The sequence below is a fragment of the Falco peregrinus genome, chromosome 7, assembly GCF_023634155.1.
Source record: "Falco peregrinus isolate bFalPer1 chromosome 7, bFalPer1.pri, whole genome shotgun sequence".
NCBI classification, from domain to species: domain Eukaryota; kingdom Metazoa; phylum Chordata; class Aves; order Falconiformes; family Falconidae; genus Falco; species Falco peregrinus.
Window position 1 is genome coordinate 35776954 of NC_073727.1, and position 11544 is coordinate 35788497.

At 41.9% G+C, this 11544-nt stretch overlaps 1 protein-coding gene across 1 annotated transcript in view; it reads right to left on the reverse strand.

Annotated features, from left to right (window-relative positions):
* Positions 1–7109, reverse strand: part of ARHGAP18 (Rho GTPase activating protein 18) — a 100951-nt gene extending 93842 nt beyond the window's left edge. The window contains exon 1 of the mRNA XM_055810826.1: positions 6849–7109. Within this exon, the coding sequence (XP_055666801.1) occupies positions 6849–6892 (44 nt within the window). The 5' untranslated portion in view covers positions 6893–7109. The remainder of the gene's footprint in view (positions 1–6848) is intronic.
* Positions 7110–11544: the final 4435 nt, after the last annotated feature.

The window sequence follows — 11544 nt, forward strand, 5'->3', positions numbered from 1 at the left end:
CTGGGAGGTATCACATGGAGCAGAACGGTGAGAAATGAAATGCTAACAAAACATTGGTGATGGCCTTCTTTAGTCAAAGAGCTAGTCAAGTTTAACTGAGTGAAAACTGCTGGATGGGCACTCTTAATTCACTTTGAGAATTTTTTTGTCATTTACCACAGATTGGTCAGAAAGTGGTTTAAGCTGTTACAAAGCAGAGATGAATAAATATCTCTTTTTGAGCCAAATATGATCATGAAAGAGTGTGACATCTTTGCAGAGCTGATACACAGTCATTCAGTAATCCTTTTCAGTCAAAATGAGCTGAATTGACTACTTTAAATAGTGTGTCGTTACTAACAGCATTTTGCAGAGTGCATACCTTTTTTTCATCCTATGTCACTTTATAAACAGAGAGTTCAAGCTTACACATAGATGATCCCCAAGTCTAAGACCATGAGTTCTCTGTTCTACAGCCTTGCCATGGGCTTCTCAGATGTTCGGTATCCTCTGAAGAAAACGAGTTGGCAGCTCCCTAAAGATAACTGACAAGTATGCAGCATCTTTGGTTGAAAAAATAAATAGATCTATCAAAACACTGTATAAGGTATGAGCAAAAAGCCTACAAGAAAGGAGTGGGAGTGGGGGGAGGGTATGATGAGAAAGCTCTGTCTTAGAGGTTAGAAAGTGTAGGCATAAAATGAGAATTGCCAGAAGTCAAGCTGAATCCTGACAGTTGACAGGTCCTGAGACCTAGCAATACAAATTAAAATAAATGTATACTATTCTTTGACAGCATAAAGGAAAAGAGAAATGAAATTGCAATGAAGTTGCTACACAGTAAGAATGGAGTTAAGATAATGTTGGCATGGCTACCCCAAAACTTTCTGACTCAGTCTTCTGTAAGAAGAATGACAGCAAAGGCCAAACAGATACTGAAAATGTGTGTATAACATTAAATCGCATTCAAGATAAAGCTAAGTTTTTAAGGATTGGTAAAATTAAGCCAGCCGGAATAATCTCCTGCCCCAAACACTGAAACAATTCACCTATGAATTCAATACTAAGTAATTAAAAAAATCTATCTTCTCAACTGATGCCTCATTACCAGAGAATGTCAACATAACAAATAGAATTCAGAAAAACTGGCAACTTTACACTTGTTACTCTGAGTTTGACAGTATGCAAGTCTTTTTAAGAACTTCAGAGGAAAGGATATTTTGAGACACAGAGGTAAATGGAAACCTGGGATAAAATACACAATGGCTTTACCAAGGTAAATCCAGATTTTGGTAATAAAATAGCTTGTTGCATTAAAGATGGGGGGGCTGCAGCAGATCTAACCTATACGGCCTTCAGTATTGCATTTGATACTGTACCACATATGGAACATACACACACAAACACGAGACTGGGAACAGTGCAAGTCTGTAAACCGGGGAAAAACTAGCTGAAAAGATACAGCAATACATTAGACTGAAAAGCGAATCAATGAACTGGGGGAAAGGGAATCTTCCTATTAAAACTTCTCAAGTTTCCCTGTTACTAATGATCGTATTATTCAATATTTTCATTCATAACTTTGGCACAGAAAGAAAAATGTGAAATTTACTGATAGTATGAAATTAGGGATATCAATTTAAAGGAAGTCCAGGATATTATATAGGAAAAGTGGATGAATAAAAGGATTGAAAAAAATAAAAATGAGACACAATTGCATGTATTTAATAGACATAATAACCAGATTTTATGCTATAAACCAGGGGACTCATCAGTTTGAAATGACAGATATTAATTGGTGATAAGGCAACCATCAGACAGTGCAGTACAGCAGTAAAAAAGGCATATGCAGTCCTACGTATATCTAGCTATATGAGGCTAGCAGGGTTTTAATATCATCACAGACATTGATCAGACATTACTTAAAATTATAGTGTCACTTTCGATCACTCATAATGAAGAAAGATGTATTCAAATAGGGACAACCACATGGGAAAGAGCAAAATCTACTCAGCATGAGCAACTAAGAAGCAACAATAAAATTGCTGCTTGTGAGTGTGAATACTCATAAACATAGATATCTTGGGTGGGAAAATCGATTTAAGGTAACGGACAATGTCAATACAAAACAAATGTGTAGAAACTTCCCATTGGCAAATGTAGGCTTAAAATTAGCAATTAATTTCTAAATATCAAGAGGAGCAAGGTTCCAGCACACCCATCAAGAAGGACAAACAACCTAATATTTATGAAATGGATTAGAGATGGTAGATTTTTTTATAAGCCACAAGGTAGCACTCAGTGAGCTAAGAAGTTCTTTCCAACCTGGCATCCTCCCATGCTATGTTCCTGCATTAGGGTAGAAGAAGCAACTGAGAGTGGCTACATTAAATATAAAACAAATCTTACGTTAATGATATATTAAGCTTCTAAAAGAAAATTAACTCAAGAACTTTGGAAGTTTGGAAGTCATGTCTATGTGTCCTAAGCATATTAATTGTTTTAATCTGTAATTTTAAAAATGAGATAAAATTATGTACGAGTATACCTTTGGCTTTGATGGGGGATAGAGGGGTTGGTGAGAATTGAAGACCAGCCAGTGGTCCATGCAGACCATTTGTATGCTAGTGCAGGAGCATAAGGAACTGTAAAACAATACCTGTGCTGTGTAACCTCACCTGTAGCACTCAGCAGAACCTTGTATCATTTACTTGTCCATCAGAGATGGCCACACTGGTATCAAGCCCCAAGAAGAGTGGAGGCAAGGATACCCAGCTGAACTCATGAATCATGATAGTTCCCTGGGGTGTTCTAAGAGGGGCACAAAATCTCTGAAAAAGACGTTTCACAGGGCAACACTGTCCAAGTATGGTAGCCAGGGATGCTGAACCAAAAGGTCCAGACTGTGTTTTTGTAACAGCAACATCAGCAGCTTCAACCTCTGCTGGACCTCTAAGCAGGAGGAAGTCATGCTCCTTCTTGCTCTGCTTCCCCAGCCCCTCTCTCCTCTGCTCCTTCCTCAAGCAAACCACGCACAGCCACATACTGAGGTGTTGGAGTAGCAGCAGTACAGTGTTTTGTCCAAACTTCTTGGTCTCGGGCTTCTTTTAGCAAAATGTGCCAGGCCAGCTAGAAACATTCCTCAGCCAGGATTCAGTCCATTGGCCACATCTTGAACCGTGCAGACCTACATAATGAATTTTTAAGAGGCAGATCCTTAAGTCCATGTTGATACCAAAGCGTGCTCAACCTACGTGAGACCTCCTGATGAGTTTAAATATGCTGGAATCAGAGGGGTGAAGGTAGATGTGACTGACAGTGTTAGCAAAAGGGGTTTTATTTGCTGGCCAACCTTTTAAAGATATAAAAATTTCAGATATAAAAGCAGGGATCTCATGATCACTCCAAAATATTCTTATTAATTGCTGCTTCAATTAACAAACTTGTTGCATTTCATGTGACCGCTTTCAGAGACAGGTAAAAAAACAAATAATTAATTCGTAATAAATACTGAACTTCAAAAAAAGCACTTCAGGATTGGTACTGCTCTTTTCCACCTGTGTAGCTTAATTGTTTTCATTTCCTAAAATGAGGAACTACCACAGCCATGCTTCAGTTCGAATTTCTGCAATACAGTTTACTGTGGAAATCTGGTAGCATCAAATGTTCACTCCCCTCGTGAATGTCTTACATTCATAAGTCTATGTCTTCGTGTTCAGTTTGCTCGTGTTGCCTGTTGTTGTCCTTGGGAGCTGCTCTATCTGCCGCCATCTCCTTTGTCTGTTGTTCTCAAGGATCACTGCTCATCTCATCTTCTGTATGCTGCTCTGCTTTCACTTGGTGTGCAATCTTTATTTATGTAGGGATAATTACATAAAATAGATTTATATGAAAACATCTCGCCTTGCTCAGAATGTAATTCAGTATTTTTGCAATTATTTTCATGGCTGATCCATTCCCGTTCACTAAGCTTGCTTTTGTCTGACTGAAATTAATCAGAAGTTTATGACCGAACTGAATGGGACTTAAATGGGTACAGAACCATCCTCTATCAGGGCCAATTAATCAAGGTAAGTGTAAGAGATGAAGTACTGCTACATGATATCCTCTAGCAAGTATCAGTACTGCATTTAATGTATTTACTTCTGATTTTCAGAAAGGTAATTTTTTAGAATAGTTGTATAGTGCCCAGGGTTGTAAAATTCCTGCAGCTTTGGGATCCTATGTTTTGCAAGGTGTCATATTCAAAGGTAAGGCAGATTCCTATGATGTCCACATTTCTAACTGTGAAGTCCTACAGTGATTTGAATTAATTATCTGTTTCTCAGTAAGTACTGAATTAAGGGCATAATTGTGATTCTCTAAGGATCTGATTATATTAATTGTTTGGGCTGCCCAGTGTACTATTTTACTGGCACAGTCTAATCTTGTCACAAACTGTATTCTTATGAACTTAAGTACAGTTTCCCACATTCAAATATCTTTTTCTTATGACATATCAGCATAATATTTATTTACTTAACTGTGGCAGAACCTTAAAATCCAGTGCATGGATCCTTAGCATTTCTGTGTATGTGGCACTTGGGGGAGAAAAGGGACAATGGTGATGATAAGCCTTTTCCCAGCACACCAGCTGCCTAACTATTCTTAACGCAGTTGAACAGCTTATTTTTCAGTTTCCTTGCTGTTAACTGATTTTTAACTACTTCCATCCTCACGTATAGAAAAAAATATTACAGCATAGGTAGCCAAAAGCCTGCTAAAGTGGTTTAATCAGAAATAATAGTATTCTAAGAATATGTCAGACAACTTCATATGTATGCACTTTATTTTCTACTTTACTGTTTTCTGTGTTCATTGTTACATTGCTGGTCACTTGCTAATGCAGGCACAGAGTAAGCACAAGGTAATGCTTCATAGTAGCTGTTTGGCACCCTTCCCTGATCTGTTCCGCCCGCAAATACACTGTCCCACTGATGTGTACCAGTTCCAGGGAACACCTCTTACTCATTTATGTCCTTTCAGATACTGCCACTATTTATCACTCTAGCATTACTCAGTAAAGTATCTATCCTCTTCTTCAGCTTTGGCAAACGGAAACTTATCCTAATTCATGTTCATTCAGGACTAGTAAAATTAAATTCTTCACCTTTTGCGTTTACTGAGTCCCTTTGCAGCCACATCTCCAATAGCTCTATTTCTACTATAGAAACGAATTGCTGGACTTTTAAACATCTTCCCTAATTCTATTGCCATCTTTCAGTCAGCACTAAAGTAATTGAATTCCGCCTTCAGCCAGGCCACCGGCCATGCATTTATTAATTTTTTAGATATGTTCATCACACTTTCTCAATGCCTCGATGCTCACCCAGTAAGAGAAAATCTTCCTTTAAGTTTATGAAACTTGTTAGCTTCTGCATCTTTTCTCATGATATCTACAAAACATTTGACAGTGATCAGGCTGCTGCTGGTTTAAGAACATAACTGTATCACTTTGCTGCATTCCTCCATCTGTCTGCATTATTTTAATTCCCTTTATATTATAAAGTCTTTGAGGCTGAGATTTTTTTTGACTGATGTTTATAATGCAAATAGAGCCATGAAGCCCTGGTTCAAAAACAGCAGTAATATGCTGCTAAACAAATAACCACTGTTCAGAGGAGGACAAGGGAAGAGAGGCAGGCATAAGGAATTGGCAAAATTTTTTCCATCTTGACTTCCTTCTCTATTTGCCCAGCAAAGGAATAGCAGTATAAAACTCCACAAATTTATAAAATTAGGGCTGTGATTTTGTTAGATTTGCAGGATAGTTTAAACAGTTTTAGAAGATAAAATATCCTATTGCAAAAAAACAGGTTAGAAACTGGTGACATTTACATGCTTCTCTCATGTAATTCATGCCCAAGTATTATTATTTTAATAGTTGTTCAGAAAAGTCTACAAAATGCAGATATCCTAGGAAACAAGCCTTAAATCACATCAATAAAAAGTTAGTTTGTCCTTTTTTCCACTCATTCCGATGGCTAACTTGGGAAAATTTAACTAATGAAATCAGTTGCTAGAGCTGGCGCACCTTACGTGAAAATGCTGCACAAAATATCACTGCTTTCACAAATTAAATCTCTGGCTTAGTGTATGCTCTCTCTTGAGACATTTTCTTCATGTTTTCTATCAAGTCTTTTGATGCACGTTAAGTGTTCATATACAGGAGAACAATTGTGATTCAACAGAATACAAGTGGAACGCCACCCGGACTGCATATTTCTTTGGTTTCTCTCCCCTCGGAGCAAAAATATATGCATTTATCTGCTAAATTCTAATTAGAATAGATAACAATGGGAAAAACGGCTTAGTAGAGTATCCTGCCAGAAGTCGTACAAAAAAAAGAAGAAATAGGCAATTTGTCTAATCCATGCTATTCTAAGTATGCCACACAGGCGCTGCAGGGACATCAACTTCCCTGACTATAAACCAGTAACAGGCATTTCCCACGACGCGCCTTGCGGCGCTGCAGGACGCTCGGCTGGAAGGAGCCCGTAGCCGCGGGCGCGCCCGTGGGAGCGGCTGCCGGGGCAGGCAGCGGCTGCGGGAGCGGGCACGCGCCCGCCCGCGGCGCCGGCCCCCGGGCTGCCACGCGCCCCCGGGCTGCCACGCGCGCCCGGGCTGCCACGCGCGCCCGTGCCACCCGCAGCGCTGCTGCCGCAGCCGCCGGAGTTCGCCCCCCGATCGCTCCCGGCGCTGGCGGCGGCGCGGCGCGTGGGCGGGCGGCGGGGACCCCGCGGCGGGGCCCGGCGGGACGGGCGCAGGGCCGCCCCGGTGTCGCGCCCGCCGGGAGAAGCAGGGCGGTCGCCGAGCTCCTGCGCCCTTACCTCAGGTGCAGGTAATGCACCAGCTTCGTCACCACAGTCACCATCTTTCCGGATCACCTTCCCGCCGCTGCCTCGGGGGCGGAAGGGACGCTTGGCGAGAAGGGCGACGCTCTCCGGGGACTCCCGCCGCAGCGGCTCTTCCCCGGCCTTGGTCCCCTCGGGGCGGCAGCGGCTTCGCCTCTCGGCCGCGCACCTGCCCGCGCCGAGCGCCGCCCTGCAGGGAGACACGGCCGGCGCCCGGCCCAGCCGCGGAGGGGCCCGCCCGGGCAGAGGGCGGGGCCGGCGCCCTCCCGCGGGGCCGCCCGACCTCGACCTCCCCCGCCCCCGCCGTCCGCTCCGCAGGGGCAGCGCTCCCACCGCGCGGGGCCGGGCGGCGTGAGGGCACCCTCGTTTGGGGCGAGCGCAGGGACCGCTGCCGCGGGCGGCCGGGCCCCGCTCCGCCCGGTGCCGTCGGGGCACCCCCCGCCCGCCCGTTTCCCTCCGCTCCGGCCTGCGCCGGGGCCACCGTGAGCCGTCGGGCGGCGGGCCTGCTCAGGACAGGAGCGCTGGGGCCGGGCCCTGCGGCCTCCCTGAGGGACTCGACTTTGGTGGGGGCGGCCTTCCCGCCACAAGCCGTCGGGACGAGGCGGAGACCCGGGGAGGGCGGCAGGGCCTCCGCTTGCCGCTGCGGTGGGCGCAGCCCTCCCTGAGCCGAGGCGGGGGCGGCGGGAGGAGCTGGTGCGCGCAGGGGGCGCTGGCGCTTGGGGCGGGGGGGGGGGGGGGGGGCAGCGGCTGCGCGGTGTGAGGGTGGAAGCGCCCCGCGGGATGAGGGCGACGGTCCCATCCCTGCGTGTGGCGCGGCCGGGACCTGCAGGTGCCTGTGTGCGCAGTGGGGCAGAGCTCAGCGAGGAGCAGGGGGCCGATTGCAGGCCTGGGCGGCTGCCTCACCGTGTGGAGCTGACGCCTTCACCCTGCTCGGCTCAGCTGAGGGCGGAGGAAGAGGTGATTTGATGATGGCATCTAAGGACCTACGCAGGAGGATTTGTCGTAGCAGAGAGCTCTTTAATGTACCAAAGGCATATGAGAAGGTCCCAAGGACTGAGCAGAAGCTAGACAAATTCAGGCTGGGAACAATGAAACCCCTTTTTTGTTCTTGTATGGGCGCTGAAGCAATTTATACAAGGCACTGCTGAATCTTGCACTCTTGAAACTTCAGCTCTGCACTAGATGACTTGCTTATGTAAACCACATATAAAGAACCTCTAAATCTCTTTGGGGGTCTGGAGAGAATTGTGTGGTCTTTGTTAACTGTGGAGATGAGCCTAGATGATCGCAGAGCAGATGATCAGAACAGTAACTCCAGGTGTTCAAATCTATGAATATTAGTTACTTTGTTTCTGGTACACTCCAGATTGAGAATACCCCTTCAGCCTTATTGTCCCCCTCTTGGGTATCCACCCTGGGCGATGAACCAGGCAAGACCCTTGACAAAGTAATATGTACTGAATGTAATTCAAAGATGATCATAATGCACACATAAAATTACCTGAGGAAAGGTGGCAAATAAAAGTGTTCCCTATTTTCTGACATGGAATGCTTGATGTAATGACTTCCTCTAATGAAGCATTTAATTGTGTTGATAACATTCAAATTAACAAAACTTAAAAACAAAGAGAAATGACAGTACATTAAATATTTCCAGTTTGCCAGGAAGTATTTGGGGACTGTGGATAGCTTAGAAGTCAGTAGTGCCACAAAGATACAGTTTAAATATTTGATATAAATTAGAAGGTTGTACCTGCAAGTTACTATTCAGTCACCGTACACTCTTAAACTGGCTACTGTAAGTTGTGTTTCAGTTTTTCTGGGAAGAACTGATTTGAAATCCCCATAGACGGTAAGAATTTTAACTCAGTTTGTGTTTTGCTGTACTTTAAAATCCCATCTGTCTGCACATTTTTGACAGTATCGGACTTGTGAGAAAAGTGTGTTTGTTTTTTGTTGATGAGCCAGACAGAATACAGAGATTCTGTAAAGATACAGGACACAATGTAGATGATAGTTAAAGCAGATCTTTTTTTTTGGTAGTATATAAATATTGCAACTTGGACATTTTTGGCCCATTGTACATACAGTTTTATATCCCATATCCTTGAGCTTTCTGGGTTTATTACTGTCATTACTCTCTATAAATTCTTTCTGTACTTATTGTATTTCTCAGCTCATGTCAATTACTGCTCGAAAATACATGCCCTTCACTTACTAACTTGTTACGCTCTGTGCTGCTCTACACCATTTACAGCTCTGCTCCATCAGTGGAGCAGAGGTAGTGTTTCACCTCTAGCAGGTTTAACACAGCTGGCTTCTTTTCTGTACTTAATGATCCCCTTTTTCATATTTCTTTTTAAAATTCATTTTTTCTCGCTAGCACTTCTTAAATAATCCTTACTTGCTAATTCTATGCTTGTATTTATTCATATAACAAACCCATTACAAAAAGATTAAAAATATGATGTAGCTGTGATCTAACAACACTGTTATAATTCAAAGTGCCTGTTCCCAAAAACACATGAATCATCTTACTAGGCTAAAAATTGATCTGACATACTCATTTTTTTCTTTTTTTCCCCCTACAAGAATTTAAACTTTCCATAAAACAAAAATTCTGAAAAGTCTGTATTACAATTTCTAAAAGAACCTATCAAAATGTTTAAAATAAAATGTACACTTTAGGAGTTCTGTTTCGTTATTGTTTTGCTTTATTCCATTGTTTGACTTTACTTGTTTTACATCATGTTCCAGTGTATTTCAGTAGTCAACAAGATAACATATGTGTTTTGATTATATTCTGTCAACAAATTTCTACAAAAATAATTTTTCTTTGAAACAGATTTTGTGTAATCAGCATTTTCTAGCAGAAGGCTACCCATCAGAAACTTTGAACCATTACAAGGGTTGAAAACTTAGCCCACTTATTTTCATCATGCTAACGATGAAAGCAAAGCTTTTCAGGAGAAGGTATTTGATTGTACACAGTGGACAAGTGAGGCATAAGCTCTTGGAAGGGGGAAATTAATTCCTAATCCTATTAGTTAATAGGTGACTTATTCCCAGCTGTATCATCGTATGTTCTTTTTACAGTATCTAGTTGATTTAGTACAATATTGGTTTTTCACATTCTTACATTTTTGGCTTGCAGTACTCATTGGGATGTATACAAATCAGCAAAGCTCGCACGAGGTCATGAGGTTGAAATAGAAAAAGAACAGTGTAATAGGTGTAATTATGGGTAAAGAGTCTGAGAAAGAGCTATCGCCTTTTGAAGTCAGAGCTTTGCCTGCAGAGGAAATCCTTGGGAAAGGATTCGAATAAGCTCCATGGAGTGAAGAGGAACAGTCTCCATCAAAATGCACTTAGAGTATTGTCAGAAGAGTTCACTGACTCTAAAATGGATCAGGTGATTATGATGAGGTGTCAGGAGAATATGGGAGTTCTCAGATGTCTTGAGCATATCACATTCTAATACATAAAAGCATGCAGTTCCTCCTAAAGAGTGAAGTGTTCATAATTTAACACAGTCTGTAGGCAGAACTCCCAAGAGGCAAAAGAAGATTGTGGTGACAAAGCTGAATTGTATTTGGTAGCCTAAGACAATCTGCATTTGTGAGGCTGGTGTGCTGTAGCAGCAATTGTCGTTACGAGTCCTAGAATTTGTGTGAGACTTAGTTTTGATAATTTTGAAATGTACAGAATTTTTTTTTTTTTTTTTAATGGAGAAAGCAGGTTTGAGAACAGAAATGCACCATGGGCTACTAACATCAGCAAGGTTCTTGCTGCAGCCTCAGAAAGAGCATTTATGATTGCAATAAAATCATAAATGCACGGCATTTGTACTGCTGGTATAATCTAGTAATCTAGTAGATACATAGTTTAATAAAAGCAGAAAAATTTTAATATAAGATTTTTAATCTTTTAATCAGTTGGCTGTATCATGGATAACACTTACACATACTTAAGCATAAACAATACTTACATGTGCTTTATAATTTGCTTTCCACAACTAAGCAATAATATATTTCAAAGTTAAAAATGAAATTATGTAAGATAGGTGTCTTCCTAAAATTCCCACCAACTGTCCATGTATATTAGATAAAATGATACGGAACAATTTTTCCTGTACTATTTCTGTACAAACCATGGTGGTTTGAAATTTGTTAGTCTGCTGTTAGTTCATTGTCAGGTGTCATTTTGGTCTTACTTGCCTCCAAAGCCAACTTGAATCAGTATGAAAAGGATATCTGAGCACTTAGCTACACCACTCATTTTCATGGAAAAAGGCACTTTGCGGGGAAAAAAAAAGGTGCAGCTTCAAGGTAACAGCAAGACATCAATTTTCTGTGTTTGAAATTAACATAATGTTTTACATAATGATCCTCTCCACTGATCATTAAAATAACATAGTTACCTCGGCAACTGGAACAGTCTGCAAATGTTATCTAGTGATACATAACACATTCTAAAAATACATACAACAAATAAGGTATGAAACATTATCATTTGGGAAAAAATACTTTTTTCAATAAAAATACCTTCTGGTCTAAGCAGACTTATGTGAGAAAATTTCAGTTTAATGCAACTTTATTTGTAAACAAAACTGATTTTATTTGCTCAAAACCTGAAGAGCCAACGCTGTTTCATTTCCTGACAATGGAAAACA